Here is a 14309-nt window from a genome sequence, read left to right as displayed (position 1 = left end):
CACACACCATACAAAATTAAAATGAAAACCTATAACCAAATGTAGTTGTTTTATTTTAGGTATTTATAAGCAAAATAATCCTGCCCTTCCTTAATCATATAGTTGATAGCAGACAAAAATATGGTAAGAACGATGGTCGATATTTTCATTTTACAAATTACTTACTTTTTGTGAAGATAAAAAAGCTTAATGAAATAATAATACACGGAGGGGTATCTTGCTGCTTAAAAGCATAAATTAGCTTGCGTCCGTAGCTTTCTCAGCCATCTGCTACTTCAATAACCTACTCTTACAAGCCAAGTTCATGTAAATTCATATGACTAAAAAAACATATGCAACTGTGTCACCCATGGTTGGTTTACAATGGTTATGAAAGGGCCAAATACAAGCAATGCGAATACAAAGGCTATTTTGTGAAGCTTAGGTAGGTTACGTTTGTGGCAAAACATATAATTTTAATTGATTTGTTAGTATCCTATAATGTATACATACAATATTTATTTTACAGAATTTATAGTTAAAAATATTGTCTGTGATGTATTTATGATTGATCTAGAGGAGATGCTAATTTCATATAATTTCATGCATCCCATATATTGTGTACTCCCTCCGTTCCTAAATATTTATCTTTCTAGACATTCATATGGACTACAACATACGGATGTATCCAGACATATTTTAGAATGTAGATTCACTCATTTTACTCACTGTTTTAAATAGCCCGCTATAGCTCCGCTATAGCACGCTATAGCGTTTACAAAAGGTCTTGCGCTAAGAGACTTTGGTCCAAACAAATGAACAAACATTTTAAATAGCGCGCTATAGCATTTGGAAGAGGTCCGCCGCTAAGATGCTTAGCGCGCTATTTAAAACTTACTTCGTATGTAATCACTTGTTGAAATCTCTAGAAAGACAAATATTTAGGAACGAGGGAGTACTATATACTGCATGCTATGATTATTTCTATGTATAGTGGACATCATTCAAGGATGATGAATATACATGCCCATCGATGATCTCTTCGTTCATCTACCTAGGTGGCCAAATAATTTACTAAAAATGTGAAGGAGGATGATATCCAATACCAGTTTAGCAAACTCTTCTAGTGTTTACTAGGTTCTTTTCACCCTTACTAAACGATCTTATCTGCCTGTAAGTTTGCAACTAGAAATTCATTCCCACTTGTATTTAACATAGGTTGCCGAACTAGAGCATCCACACATTACAAGTTGTCCTGGTGAGACAAAATCCGAGATAAAGGGGATTAATCAGTTTAAGGACATATGAATGCTACACATTTCGAAAGCTCATCTGTGGGTCGACAAAACCCCTTTTCACATGAGGAATGTTAAGCTATATAGTAGAGTATCCTAAAGAAATGTAATTTAAAGCCATTAACATAAAATGTAAGGTGATTCTGAATTTCTCAAAAGGTATAATTATTCATAACTAATTTTCTCTGTTTGGAAAATCCAACAACAAGAAGGTTAATTCAGACATGACGTTTATGTGAAGGAGATGGAAATGCTTGTGCAATGTAACATGGGCAACCTCCCCGATTCAAAATATATGAAAGCAGCAAAAGTAATCATCATAATAGCGAAAGCAGCAAATTGCTTATACCTCACTTTCAGATTCAGCTGAAATAAGAGCCTTTTCAGCATAAGAGTAGCGTTCATAACGTTCAAGAATTTTGTCCATGCTGCAAGGAAAACTCACAACATGTCAGTCCATGCCTTTTGGGGACAATCAAATCCCGGTCCTTTGCAATGCATAATTAGTAGTACTAATTAGTAGAATGCTTAAGAACAATTCTTTGAGTACTAATTATGCCTTGGAAAATCAGTACAAGGGTTGGCATTGTATTGGAGTACAATGCTTCGCATCCTTCTAATTCGGAAACCAGCACTAAGAAGCATACGCAAGTTATTTTGCAAGAAAATATAATAAATGCAATAGCTTATCACAAACCCAAAAAAAGAGCCACTATGCCATGGTCGGAGCAATCAAAAATAAGAAATTCCCAACAAACTCCAGATCTGAAGTTACTGTTTGGACTGACAGTGCTCCTTTACTGTTCAAAGTGTTTTAATATCAGTCTTGATTGCCTTGGAAGCAGGATGCCAGCTTCAAAGAGCACACATAAAACATATATCTCACCCATCTTCAAGAAAGCAGTGACGCTGTATAGAACCATGAGTCCTTGATAAAAGGAATACACATAGCACACATGTGATATCAAGGTTTGTGGATAATGATTGAAGCATTACAATTTACAGGACATGCATGCATGATGCTGTAGCAAGAAAAAATTATTAACGAGTTGAATGGATGGCTGTAGCAGCAGTACCGCGGGAACTGGATTGCGATCCTAAACTGAACAATTGTAGAGGAACCTTATAGAGCCGGCTACTTCTGTTCTTGTAAAACAGACAAGGTGGTTGCACCAGCCCCCTTCGTAGTTTCATACATAGAGAATATTACATACTGTACTATGCGCAACAAAAGAAGAAGTTCTTAACCTGTATGTTTGTACGTACGGTCAACACAATATCCCACCATCTTGAACCTCACTGGTTCTCGCACACGAAAATACAGACTATAGAGATGTGCAGCCTATTTATCTGAATTATATATAGAGAGAGAATTAGTGAAAGGGGTTCCAGAAGCCTGAAGCATTAATTCCTTTAACTTTTCCCAGAGAGAGGCCAGGTCGTCTTGTATATATGTGGCACATAGGTCCCCATGCCTTATATAGACCATATATCTCAAAGAGGGAAGAAAGAGATGAGACGCAACGAATATATATGTATATTGGAAATAAAGCACTTGAAAACAGGCATAAAAGTGCTGACATACATACATGCATGCTGTTACCGTACGTACGAGTTGTTGTACAACACAAAACTGTTGTACACGGAATTGAGAGGGGCTAAAGTATATGTTGTGTTACAGCAAATGGTTTCATCATTAGCGATTTAGCTAGGTAGTACATCGTACACCTTTATTTCTCTCTTCAATAGAAGATTGCAAATTGCTCCCTATCAATGAACCAAGCAAAGATCCAGTACTACTATACTGTATCTAGCTGTGAAGCTGGTCTATGTTATTTCTACCAAATAAAACCGAGCTAGCAAAGATTGACCTAGAGGGTAGCATCAAAGAGAAATAGAGGGGGAGAAATAAATAGGAGTAAGAGGAAAGAGAAGAAGAAGAAGAAGATCAAAGAAGAGCCAGATCCATCTCACTGCTTGGCAAGAACTGAAGAAGAGTAAGAAGAGGGATTTTTTTTGGTATAGTTTAACAAAGACGTACGTAGCGATGTACCATGCACAAGTCGGGTTCACTGCATGTTTAGAGAGGCAGAAGAAGACGCGAGGCGATTAATTCACCGAGCTCCGTGCATTACATGCATGTCTGTCACTGGCTCACTGCCCAGCTCACTTCTTGGAGTATTTGATAGCTTTAAAAAAACACAAAAAAGCATGTGATTTTTGGTCACAAGAAAAGCCAAATCACTGGACGGGAACTAGAAAGCGAATAAAATACTCCTTGTAGTACAATCGAGTCTAGAACGATGTGGATGAAGAAAGGGACAAAATTCATCTAATTACCCGCGGGGGCTGGGGCTGCGGGGTATAGGTGAATGTGAATTAAAGAAAGAAAGGCGGCCGTGGATCCCAAAAAAGGAAAGGATCAGTCGGAGGCAAGAAGAAAAGGCAAAAGTGGGGAGCACGAGAAAGGAAATCGGAGAAGACGAGCCAGCTAGTGAATGAGGACTGAGGAGAAAATCAAATCGTTACCCAAAATAAGCAAGCAGCTGCAGCAGCAGCATAAAATCATCACCTGTAGCACACAAACTCAGAATAGGCAGGGCTGGGGCTAGCAGTAGAAAGAAGTGAGGAAGCACATGCGGTACGGACACCAAACCGATGAGCACATGGAGATGGATCGATGCCAGAAATGGCAAAACCGACAGGGAGCTTTTCCGGCGCCATGGCATCAAAGGCCAGAAACGGCAAGAGCTACGATGCAGCTGGCGGAGGAAGAGCAGAGCGTACGGCGGTACGGTATTACCTCCCTCCCTATATGTATGTGTGATGCAGCGGCATGGGCATATAGCAGAGGCAGAAATGGAAATGGATCGAGATGGAAGCTGATATAGGCGTGGGTGGGGAGCTACCTGGAGTCGGTGGCGTACTCATAGAGCTTGCCTTTGGGGGAGAAGACGATGACGGCGACCTCCGCGTCACAGAGGACGGAGATCTCGTGCGCCTTCTTCAGGAGCCCGTTGCGGCGCTTGGAGAAGGTCACCTGCCGATTTATCTTGTTCTCTATCCGCTTCAGCTGCACCTTGCCGCGACCCATCCTGATTTCGCGATCTAGCTGTCGGCTCTTGTGTCTATGGCGCGCACGGCGGCCGGGGTGGGAGGAGGCGAGACGTCGCTGGCTCGCCGCGGCGGTGAGGGGAGATGGGATGCAGCTTTAAAGATGGGAGAGGAAGAGGGTGGATGGATTTGTGGTGTAATTGGGGGAGGGTGCGATCGAGTGTGGTTCCGGCCGCAGTATGCTGTCGAGCGTCTATTGGCTGAGACGCCAAAAATGGCCCCACACGCTCAGTCTCAGTCTCCCTCTCTCCCTCTCTCCCTATTGTGTTTAGTAGTAGCAGCAGCGGCGGCAAGCACATAAAAAAATGGCAGCGCAGGTTTAACTCCTCCATCCATCGTCCCCATGTGTGATGGGTCTGCACCTCGTACGGTCGAACACAAACGCAGGCCAGCCCCTCTTCACTTCTTTTCCTTTCTAAATCTGCCTTTGGGTACGAAACTACTACCCACACGATACTGCTGCACGATCTTTGCACGACGTGCTAATCTAGCGGCCAGTGCCCTTCTAAATCCTGTGCATGTCCGGCTGGATTTAAGTATCGTGCATGAATCGTCTGAATCGTGTCGTGTGTATAGCACTGCTGCTTTGGGTATCTCCGCTTTCTTGTCTCTTAAGTTGGTCCCTCTTTCTCTCTCTTGACTGGAACCTCTTTGACTGGCGGGGAAATTACATAAAGTTTTTTTCTTCTCATTATTACTTTGTTCTATTCAAAATATGACCCTTTTAAGTTTGACATCACTAAATAGAGGTAAATGACAACATTTAAGTTCAGCAACGTACTAATTAACGTAGTAGTATGAATAGTAGCAAGTACATACATGTAACACGTGTTCAACAAAAATTCAACGAAATACTAGCATAGCATATTATAAGTAGATACCATGCCTGCTAACTAAATAATTTGACAGTTGGAATTAGGGTCGTAGTCTGGAGAATCAGAACCAGGAGTGCCAGCAGGCCTGTAGTACATCATGATCTTCTCACGATCATAATCGAGGTAGAACGTAGGCCTCTCTTCAGTGCAAGGTATCTCCAACCAGGGAAACCGAAATAGGTTCGGTGTGCCTTGTTGGTGACAAGACAAGTGAAGTTCTGGGTCGTTTGCATCTTCATGAGGGTGCATTGGAATTTGATAGTTGCATCAAGCTCAACGCCGAACCTCTCTAGGAAGTCACTCCTTGCCCGCAAGGGATGAAATGAGAAAAAATAAAAAGAAATCTCCAATCAAAAAATTTTGGTCGCAACTATGAAACTGAGTCACAACATGTTGAACAAAAATATACCGTCGTAATTAGGAAGGCATCTAGAAGATCTACGAAGAATTTCTTATCCTTCTCGCATCTGATGGCCCCACAGGTGGCACACGAGGGATCCATTTCCTACATTCATGTTGAAAAAATAAACAAACATCATGTTAAGAAATGACAAACAAAATACACATATATATAGCTAGGTAATTCTTTGGATATTCAAAAATTATAGTAATTAAATAGCACTACAACCATGCATATAGTTCAAATATAAAACACATATAGCTAGGGCATTGGATAATTTAAATAATCTAGTAAACATGCGGTGAAACAACCATGCATATATTTCAAACATAAAACACATACGGCTAGGTTTAGTGGATAGTTTAAACACTAGTAATTAAACAATGCTACACATATATTTCAAATACAAAACATGCATAAAGTTAAACAGTATAGTACGATCAACTATAGCAGCTGATAGTTAAACTAGCTACAGCAACTAACCCTCCCCATCTAGCTAGTGGGAGTCACACTCTCATGTCCTAGTCAGAGTTATCACCCCCTCCGCCTCACGTCGGAGGGGCCAGCCCCGTGGTCGTCCCTTATAGACCTATCACCGGCGCGTGACAAGGGGCCGGCTCATCCTCCTCAGACTCCCTCGCAAGCGCATTGCAGTGTATGTGATCATCCTTCACCTTCTTCCTAGCTTTGTAGGCCATGAGCAACATCTTATTGTGCCCCATGACACGAGGATCCGTGGAGAGACGCCTCACTTCAGGGTCAAAGTACTGCATCTCGACCTCGAGGTGCTCCTTCTCCTCAGCCTTGGAGCATATCCTCATGTTCTTCGGCGCGAGGAAGTGTGAGGCATCGACGTCCTCAGGGAAGTTAAGATGCACCTTATCCTCAAAGAGCTTGACCGCTTTCACATCGTAGGCACGCAGGGAGCTCCGGGGTGTTCTACTCCCGCAGGAGTTGTTGGGTTTCCCCGAAGAGGAAGGGTGATGTAGCACAATAGTAGAAGGTATTTTCTTTAGTTAAGAACCAAGGTTTATCGAACCAGTAGGAGACAACACATGTACAATGTTAGCAGCACCTACACACAAACAAAATAATTGCTTGCACCAAACAAAGGCAAGGGGTCGGCATCCCCTTGTTCTTGCTAGCCACAAGGTTAAAAGTAAATAATAGTAAAGATAGCAAAGGATAATAGTAACTAGGATAGTGATAGTAAATTGATAGCAATTGTAAGAACTTATAAATATATGGAGAATGGACCCTGGGGCCATAGGTTCACTACAGGCATCTCTCTCAAAAGTAAAATAGCGAAGGGTAAACAAATTATTGTTGGGCAGTTGACAGAATTGTGCATAGTTATGAAGATCATCCAAGGCATAATCATTATATAGATATTCGCCAGTGACAAGCAGACCGTTAATCCAACTGCATCTACTCCACCCCAAGACCACTATCTAGCATGCATCTCAAAGTATTAAGTTCATACAACAGAGTAACACATTAAGCAAGATGACATATTGTAGACAAAGTTAGACCAAACAATATGTTTGAACCCTGTCCCTGTTGTTTTACCCTTAGTAGCAACAGTACAAATACATGCCCTTGTCCTTTCTGTCACTCGACGGGATCACCACAAGATTGAACCTACTACAGAGCACCTCTCTGCTGAAGATAAATCAACCAAACTTGGCCAAAGTAGCCTGCTAGATCAGAGAGAAATACAAAGCTATAAGATTACACAATAATGAAGGCTCGAGAATTCAAAATAAATCAATGATTAATCTAATCATAATCCCACAATTCATCGGATCATCAAATTGATCTTAGAGGATGTAAGGGCATATTTCTCCCTATGTGGTTTTGGTGATTGATGACAATGCATTTGCGGACTAATCATGTGCATTGAGCATTTCAGTTATCCCATGTCTAGGCACAAGACGATTTGGTGCCCCTCAGAGCCTAGTGAAGACGATGTTTCTCTACGTTTCTTTTCGGTGGATTTGAGTCGTAGGAAAGCCTATTAAGAGGGGGTCTGCTTCGGAAAGGTTAGGGTGGAATCAACACGTACACGTCTGTTCCTTTGCACCACCTTTCCTTTGCTTCTTTGAAGCACCGACCATTTATCCGTGTCTTTACAAAATGAAGGACTCCAAGTGCTATTGTGCTGTGGCGTGCGGTAGTACTGCTCAACAGAGCAGTAGTACCGTAGTGTCCCACGGTAGTACCGGCTAGGGAAGCGGTAGTACCGCGCTATGCGGTAGTACCGCTCCTCAGGAGCGGTAGTACCGTGGCCTCTAGTCCAGCACACTAACATGCGCGGAAGTAGGCGCGGAAGTAATTTTTTACATCCGCGCCCTATGCGGTAGTACCGCTCCCAGCATGCGGTAGTACCGTGTCGAATTTTTGCACAGCCCAAATCTCAGCAGAAGTAGCCACGGATGTAATTTTATTAGTTCGTGCCTTCCCAGCCTAGTCGAACCCTGCCTTGCGGTAGTACCGCAAGGACGCGCGGTAGTACCGCTCCGATGGTTCTACCGCTCGTTACTATCGCAACAGGGCCTCATCTGATCTCTGTCGCAGGAGCGGTAATACCGCACCGTCGAGCGGTAGTACCGCAAGGCCTTGCGGTAGTACCGTAAGTCGTGGGCTGATTAAGTGCGTAACAGTTGGATCTTTTCCCCCACTATATAAAGGTGGTCTTCTTCCCCAAGTTGACCACCTCTTCCCTCCCCAAGCTCCATTGTTGCTCAAAGCTCCATTTTCGCCCGATCTCTCTCCCTAGCCAATCAAACATGTTGATTTTCTAGGGATTGATTGAGAAGGCCCCGATCTACACTTCCACCAAGAGAAATTTGATTCCCCCCACTAATCCCTTGCGGATCTTGTTACTCTTGGGTGTTTGAGCACCCTAGACGGTTGAGGTCACCGCGGAGCCATATTCCATTGTGGTGAAGCTTCATGGTGTCGTTGAGAGCCTTCAATTAAGTTGTGAGATTGCCCCAACCTTGTTTGTAAAGGTTCGGTTGCCGCCTCCAAGGGCACCAATAGTGGAATCACGGCATCTCGCATTGTGTGAGGGCGTGAGGAGAATACGGTGGCCGTAGTGGCCTCTTGGAGAGCACTGTGCCTCCACACCCCTCCAACGGAGACGTACTTCCCCTCAAAGGAAAGGAACTTCAGTAACACATCCTCGTCTCCACCGGCTCCACTTGTGGTTATCTCTTACCTTTACTTTGTGCAAGCTATTGTTGTGTCATATCTTTGCTTGCTCTCCTTCTTGTTGTTATTAGCATCATATAGGTTGCTCACCTAGTTGCACATCTAGACAACCTTTGTGTTGCTAAACCTAATTTGTAAAGAAAAGCTAAAAATGGTAGTTGCCTATTCACCCCCCTCTAGCCAACCATATCGATCCTTTCAGCCATCTGGCTCGCAGCTCCGTTGCCGCGCGCGCACCGCAACCATTCCTAGCCTCTACGTCGGCAGCTCCGACGGAGCAGTCCTCTCTCCCGTCCTCCCCACAAGGGATGTCGTCTCTGGCCTAGAAGCCATCGCGGGATGTCTGACAACTCTTTGGTTTCACCTTATGCTTGATGCGTTTGACACATTGTCTGACTGGACCTTTTGTAATTTTGTTAGGGAAATGATGGATTCCGATGCTTTGTCGGACGAGGGTATGGACCGACAGAGCTTGACCAAATAATTCAAGATGAGTTCTTCGATTCCTCAGACTCGCCCGAAGAAGTGGACATGATCATCGTGTTTGGACTTTGGTAGGTATGGTTTTTCTGCGAAACAAAAAACAAGAACTGACACTGGGCACTAAGTTAATATGTTAGTCCATAAAAATAATGTAAAATGGCATATAAAGCATACAAAAGTAATAATATAATAGCATGAAACAATCAAAAATTATAGTTACACTGGATATGTATAAGCATCCCCAAGCTTAATTCATACTCGTCCTCGAGTAGGTAAATGATAACAGAAAGAATTTTTGATGTTGAATGCTACCCAACATGTTTTTGATCAAACGATGTAAGTTGGATATGAATATTGAGACACGAATGATGCGCTGCAATAATCTATCAATTTGACACTAAAATAATAATACATAAACATGCAAGTAAATAATGTATTGCCTTCCAAAATAATGATGTTAAAGAAAGTGATCCCTACACACTTAAACACAATAAGAATGGCACGCTCGGTCTTCCCTACATAGAGATATCAAATTAAGAACAAACTAAGTTGCCAAAACCAAGCAATTAAATCATACGTTTTGTCGCTTCAACTTTTTAAACAACTTTCACACAATACTTGAGCATGAGCCAAGGTCTTTAGCACTTAGGATAGCAAAGAGAATGATGATTGGGGTTTGTCAGAGAAGACAAAAAGGTATAAGAAAGTCTCACATCAACGAGGCTAGATCATTAGGCAATGGAGGGCTTACAGTCGATGTTGACGCGAGGAGTAGGGATTGCCACGCAATAGATGCACTAGAGCTATAAGTGAATGAAAGATATATATATAAATAGGACAAATTTTCCCTACTACCGGGTGTAATTACCCCCACTTTTTTCGTATGTTCTAGGTAGTATCTATCATACTGGAGTGTATGTACGTGTAGTATGTAGTATATATGAAGGCACTATATATACTATTTTTTGGTAGTATGTATCATATTTTGAGCATACTCTATTTTACGTACAAATATGTACGTATTTAACAAATACAAAAAAAAATATGGGCTCACTTGCAAATTTTTCATATAACTCACTTTGGAGTATTTTAGATATATTATATGAACATATTAAAAATAATAAAGTAGTGTATATACTATCACATGGTAGTATATGAGACATGAGTGTAACTACACCCGGTAGTAAGATGCATTTTCCCTCTATGAGAAGCTTGTCAACGAAATATGCAAGTCAAGTTCTATAATGAAAAATCCCACTAGTATATGAAAGTGAAAATCATGGGAACTCTCTATATGAAATAAATGGTGGTACTTTCACTAGTGCAGAAAATCCTAACTATGGCGTGGCAAAAAGGGCTTTGCTGGCGTGGGAGACCGATGCCACCAATATGACGCTATTGTTAAAAATAGTGGTGGCGTTGGAGCCCATGCCAGTAGTATTTTAGATGTTGATGGTGTGCCATGTGGCCAACACCACCACTATAATTTCTCACCCAGCGACGTCTAATATACTACGAACTTTACCACTTAGAGAGGATATTTCCTTGATAGAATTTACCTTCTTACCAATTGGAGCACACTCTGTGTTCCATTGATAATAGTTTGCGCCATATAATCAAGAAGTTTTGTAGCCTCTCCAAGTGTTATCTCCATGAATGTGCTACCGCAGCCGAATCTAGAAGGTCTCTTGAAACAAATTTTAGTCCAGCAGAAAAAATGTACTATCATCCAAAGACTCAGTCCATGTGTTGGACAAATTTTTTAGCATAATTTTCATTCTCTCCCACGCTTGTGCAACATGTTCTTGATCAAGTTGCTTGAAGTTCATAATTTGGTTTCTCAAAGAAATAATTTCCGCAAGAGGATAATACTTGGCAATAAAAGGATGTTTGCATTTAGACCAAGAATCAATACTATTTTTTGGCAAAGAAGATAACCATACTTTAGTTCCATCTCTTAAATAAAAAGGAACAAGTTTTAGTTTAACAGTATCATTATCCACATCTTTTACTTTTGGCTTATCACATAACTCAACAAAGGCACTCCCTCCATCCATTTTTATAGGGCCTAACTTTTGAATCTCCCATACCAAGGCTGCTTCTTAAAAGGAGGGAGAGAATTTGGGCGTAGTGTAAATCTGGCATGCAACCTCCTTTAAATACCTAGCCCACTCACCTCCCTCACTATTTACTCTTGCATGCACCATCCTCTCATCACTTTTCTGCATGCATCCAATTTAACGTGACATCTAGCGAGATTTCACAAGGAGGGCTCACGACTTGCGAGGGAGAACTAAATTGAGACACATTGGGTATCTAATCTGGCCTTGTATAGATGATGAAAAAAATGAAATTTGGGGTTATGCCATGTATAGATGAATGGAGGGAGTATTAAGATGGGAAGCAACATCTTCATTATAATTTTCATAAAACTGGAATACTGTGACAAGATTGAGCAAAGCAACTTTTATATCACAGGACTCCGCACTAGTGGCGGGAGGAGCAATAGGAGTACTAATGAAATCATTGTTATTAGTACTTGAGAAATTGCAAAGCTTGGTATTTTCAAGAGTAGACATGACGGCAACTCAAGCAAAGATAGGGACAAAAAGATATTTTTGATATTTTGGAAAAAGGAGAAGGCAAATAAAAAGCAGAAGGAAAAATCAAGAAAATAAAAACAAGAAAAAAGAAAGTGTTTGTGCGAAGGCACATGATTTGTAAGATGAAGCCTCCCATCACCGCCGCCAAAAATCCTTCTGCTACTCCCGTAGGAGTTGTTAGATTTTCCCAAAGGGGAAATTTTGTTTTTGCCGCTATCCAGTATGCCATTCTAGATGTACACTACTATATATTACTCCACCCCTCGACCGCTATCCAGTATGCATCTTATGGTATTGAGTTATGTGCTAATAGTAGTAGACGCAGATGCCGTTATGTGCTACTTGCGATACTCGTTGGGATATCCTCGAAGAGGAAGGGTGAAGCAGTGCCGTAGAAAAAGTATTTCCCTCAGTTAAGAACCAAGGTTTATCGAGGCAATAGAAGACTCCACACAAATGAGATAAGTGGTACCTGCGCACGCGCGCGCGCGCACACACACGCACACACAAACAAACAAACAAATGCTTGCACCCAACGATAGCAAGGGGCCGGGGTTGTCAATCCCCTCATTCTCGGCAATTACAAGGATTAAATCTAGTAGTGATAGATAGACAAAATAAAAAGTGAAATAAAAGTAAATAAACTGCATCAAGGTATTTTTAGGGTTTTAGTAAATATAAAGTGGATGGACCCGGGATCCATAGCTTCACTAGAGGTATCTCTCACATAAGCATAGCAATGGTGGGTAAACAAATTATTGTTGGGCAATTGATAGAATAGCGAATAGTTCCGATGATTCTTCATGGCTTGATCAATATATAAGCATTATGTCTGTAACAAGTAGACCGAAATCCATCTACGTCTACTACTATATATTACTCCACCCCTCGACTGCTATCCAGTATGCATATTATGGTATTGAGTTCATAACGAATAGAGTAATGCTTGGAGCATGATGACATAATATAGACAAAGTAAGAGTAATTAATATGTTCAAACCCCATCGTTTTACCCTTAGTAGCAACAAATACAATACATGCCTTGCGACTCCTCCTATCACAGAGTAAGGACACCACAAGATTGAACCTACTACCAAGCACCTCTCCCATTAAAGATAAATCAACTCACTTGGCAAAAGAAGGTGGATAGATTAGAGAGAATAACAAGGCTATAAAATCACACATAATAAATCTCAAAAAAGACTCAATAACTTTCAATGAATAATCTGATCATAAACCCAAAATTCATCAGATCCCAACAAACATACTGCAATAGTTTACGTCGGATTGATCTTAGATGAGATCATTGTATTGAAGATGAAAAGAGATAGAGCAAGCCATCTAGCTACTGCTATGGACCCATAGGTCCTGTAGGAACTACTCACACATCATCATGGAGGTAGCAAGGTCAATGAAGATTGCCTCCCCAATTGTTTCCCCCTCCGCCACCATACCGAAAATGGCCTCCAAATGGGATCACAGAAGAACAAAGGCTTGTGGTGGTGGAATAATTGTTCGGGTCTCACACTGGTGGTTTCTGGATTTTAGATAATTCATAGCACCAGAATTAGGTCAAACGGAGTAATGTGGGACCCACACGCTTACTGGGTGCGCTCCCCTAGGGGCATGCCTCCTAAGACTTCTGGCCTCCTCCCGAACATTCTAGGGTCTCTTCTGGTCCAGAAAAAATCACCGTAAAAATTTCATCGTGTTTGGACTTCGTTTGGTATGGTTTTACTACGAAGCAAAGAAATGGGGAAAACAAACTAGCACTAGGCACTATATTAATAGATTAGTCCACAAAAACGATATACAATTGCATATAAAGCATACAAGATTGGTAATATAATATCATGAAACAATAAAAAATAATAGATACCTCGGAGACGTATCAGCATCCCCGAGCTTAATTGCTGCTCATTCTGAAGTAGGTAAATGATAAACGAAGATAATTTTTGATGTGGAATGCTACCTAACACAATCTTGATCATACAATATAATCATGGCATGACTATTAGGATACGAGGGATTCAAGGCAATAGTCTATCAATTTTATACAAAGACATCAATACTCTAGTATACTAACAAACAATCATGTCCTTCAAAATAAAGAATGCTAAAGAATATTATTCCTACTCATTTAATCGTGTAAGCATGGCAAAGTTAGGTCTTCCTAACATAAAGTATAAATCATCAGAACTCGGTTGCCAAAGCAATCAACTGTATCATACTTTTTCTTGCTTCAGCTTTTTCAACTACACTCAATATATGAGCGTGAGCCATGGAATTAATTAGCACTTCGGGTGGCAAAGAGAATGATGATTGGGGTTTATATGGGAATACA

At 41.2% G+C, this 14309-nt stretch overlaps 1 protein-coding gene across 2 annotated transcripts in view; it reads right to left on the bottom strand.

Moving 5' to 3' along the window:
- Positions 1–4368, bottom strand: part of LOC119363907 (MADS-box transcription factor 15-like) — a 7049-nt gene extending 2681 nt beyond the window's left edge. For both annotated transcript variants that reach the window (XM_037629276.1, XM_037629277.1), the window contains exons 1-2: positions 4184–4368; positions 1624–1702 (exon numbers count right to left, since the gene is read on the bottom strand). In XM_037629276.1, coding sequence (XP_037485173.1) covers positions 1624–1702; positions 4184–4368 — 264 coding nt within the window. The remainder of the gene's footprint in view (positions 1–1623; positions 1703–4183) is intronic.
- Between the last annotated feature and the right edge of the window lie 9941 nt (positions 4369–14309).

Source organism: Triticum dicoccoides, chromosome 2B (assembly GCF_002162155.2).
Source record: "Triticum dicoccoides isolate Atlit2015 ecotype Zavitan chromosome 2B, WEW_v2.0, whole genome shotgun sequence".
In the NCBI taxonomy this organism is placed as follows: domain Eukaryota; kingdom Viridiplantae; phylum Streptophyta; class Magnoliopsida; order Poales; family Poaceae; genus Triticum; species Triticum dicoccoides.
This window is presented reverse-complemented; position numbering and strand designations above follow the sequence as displayed.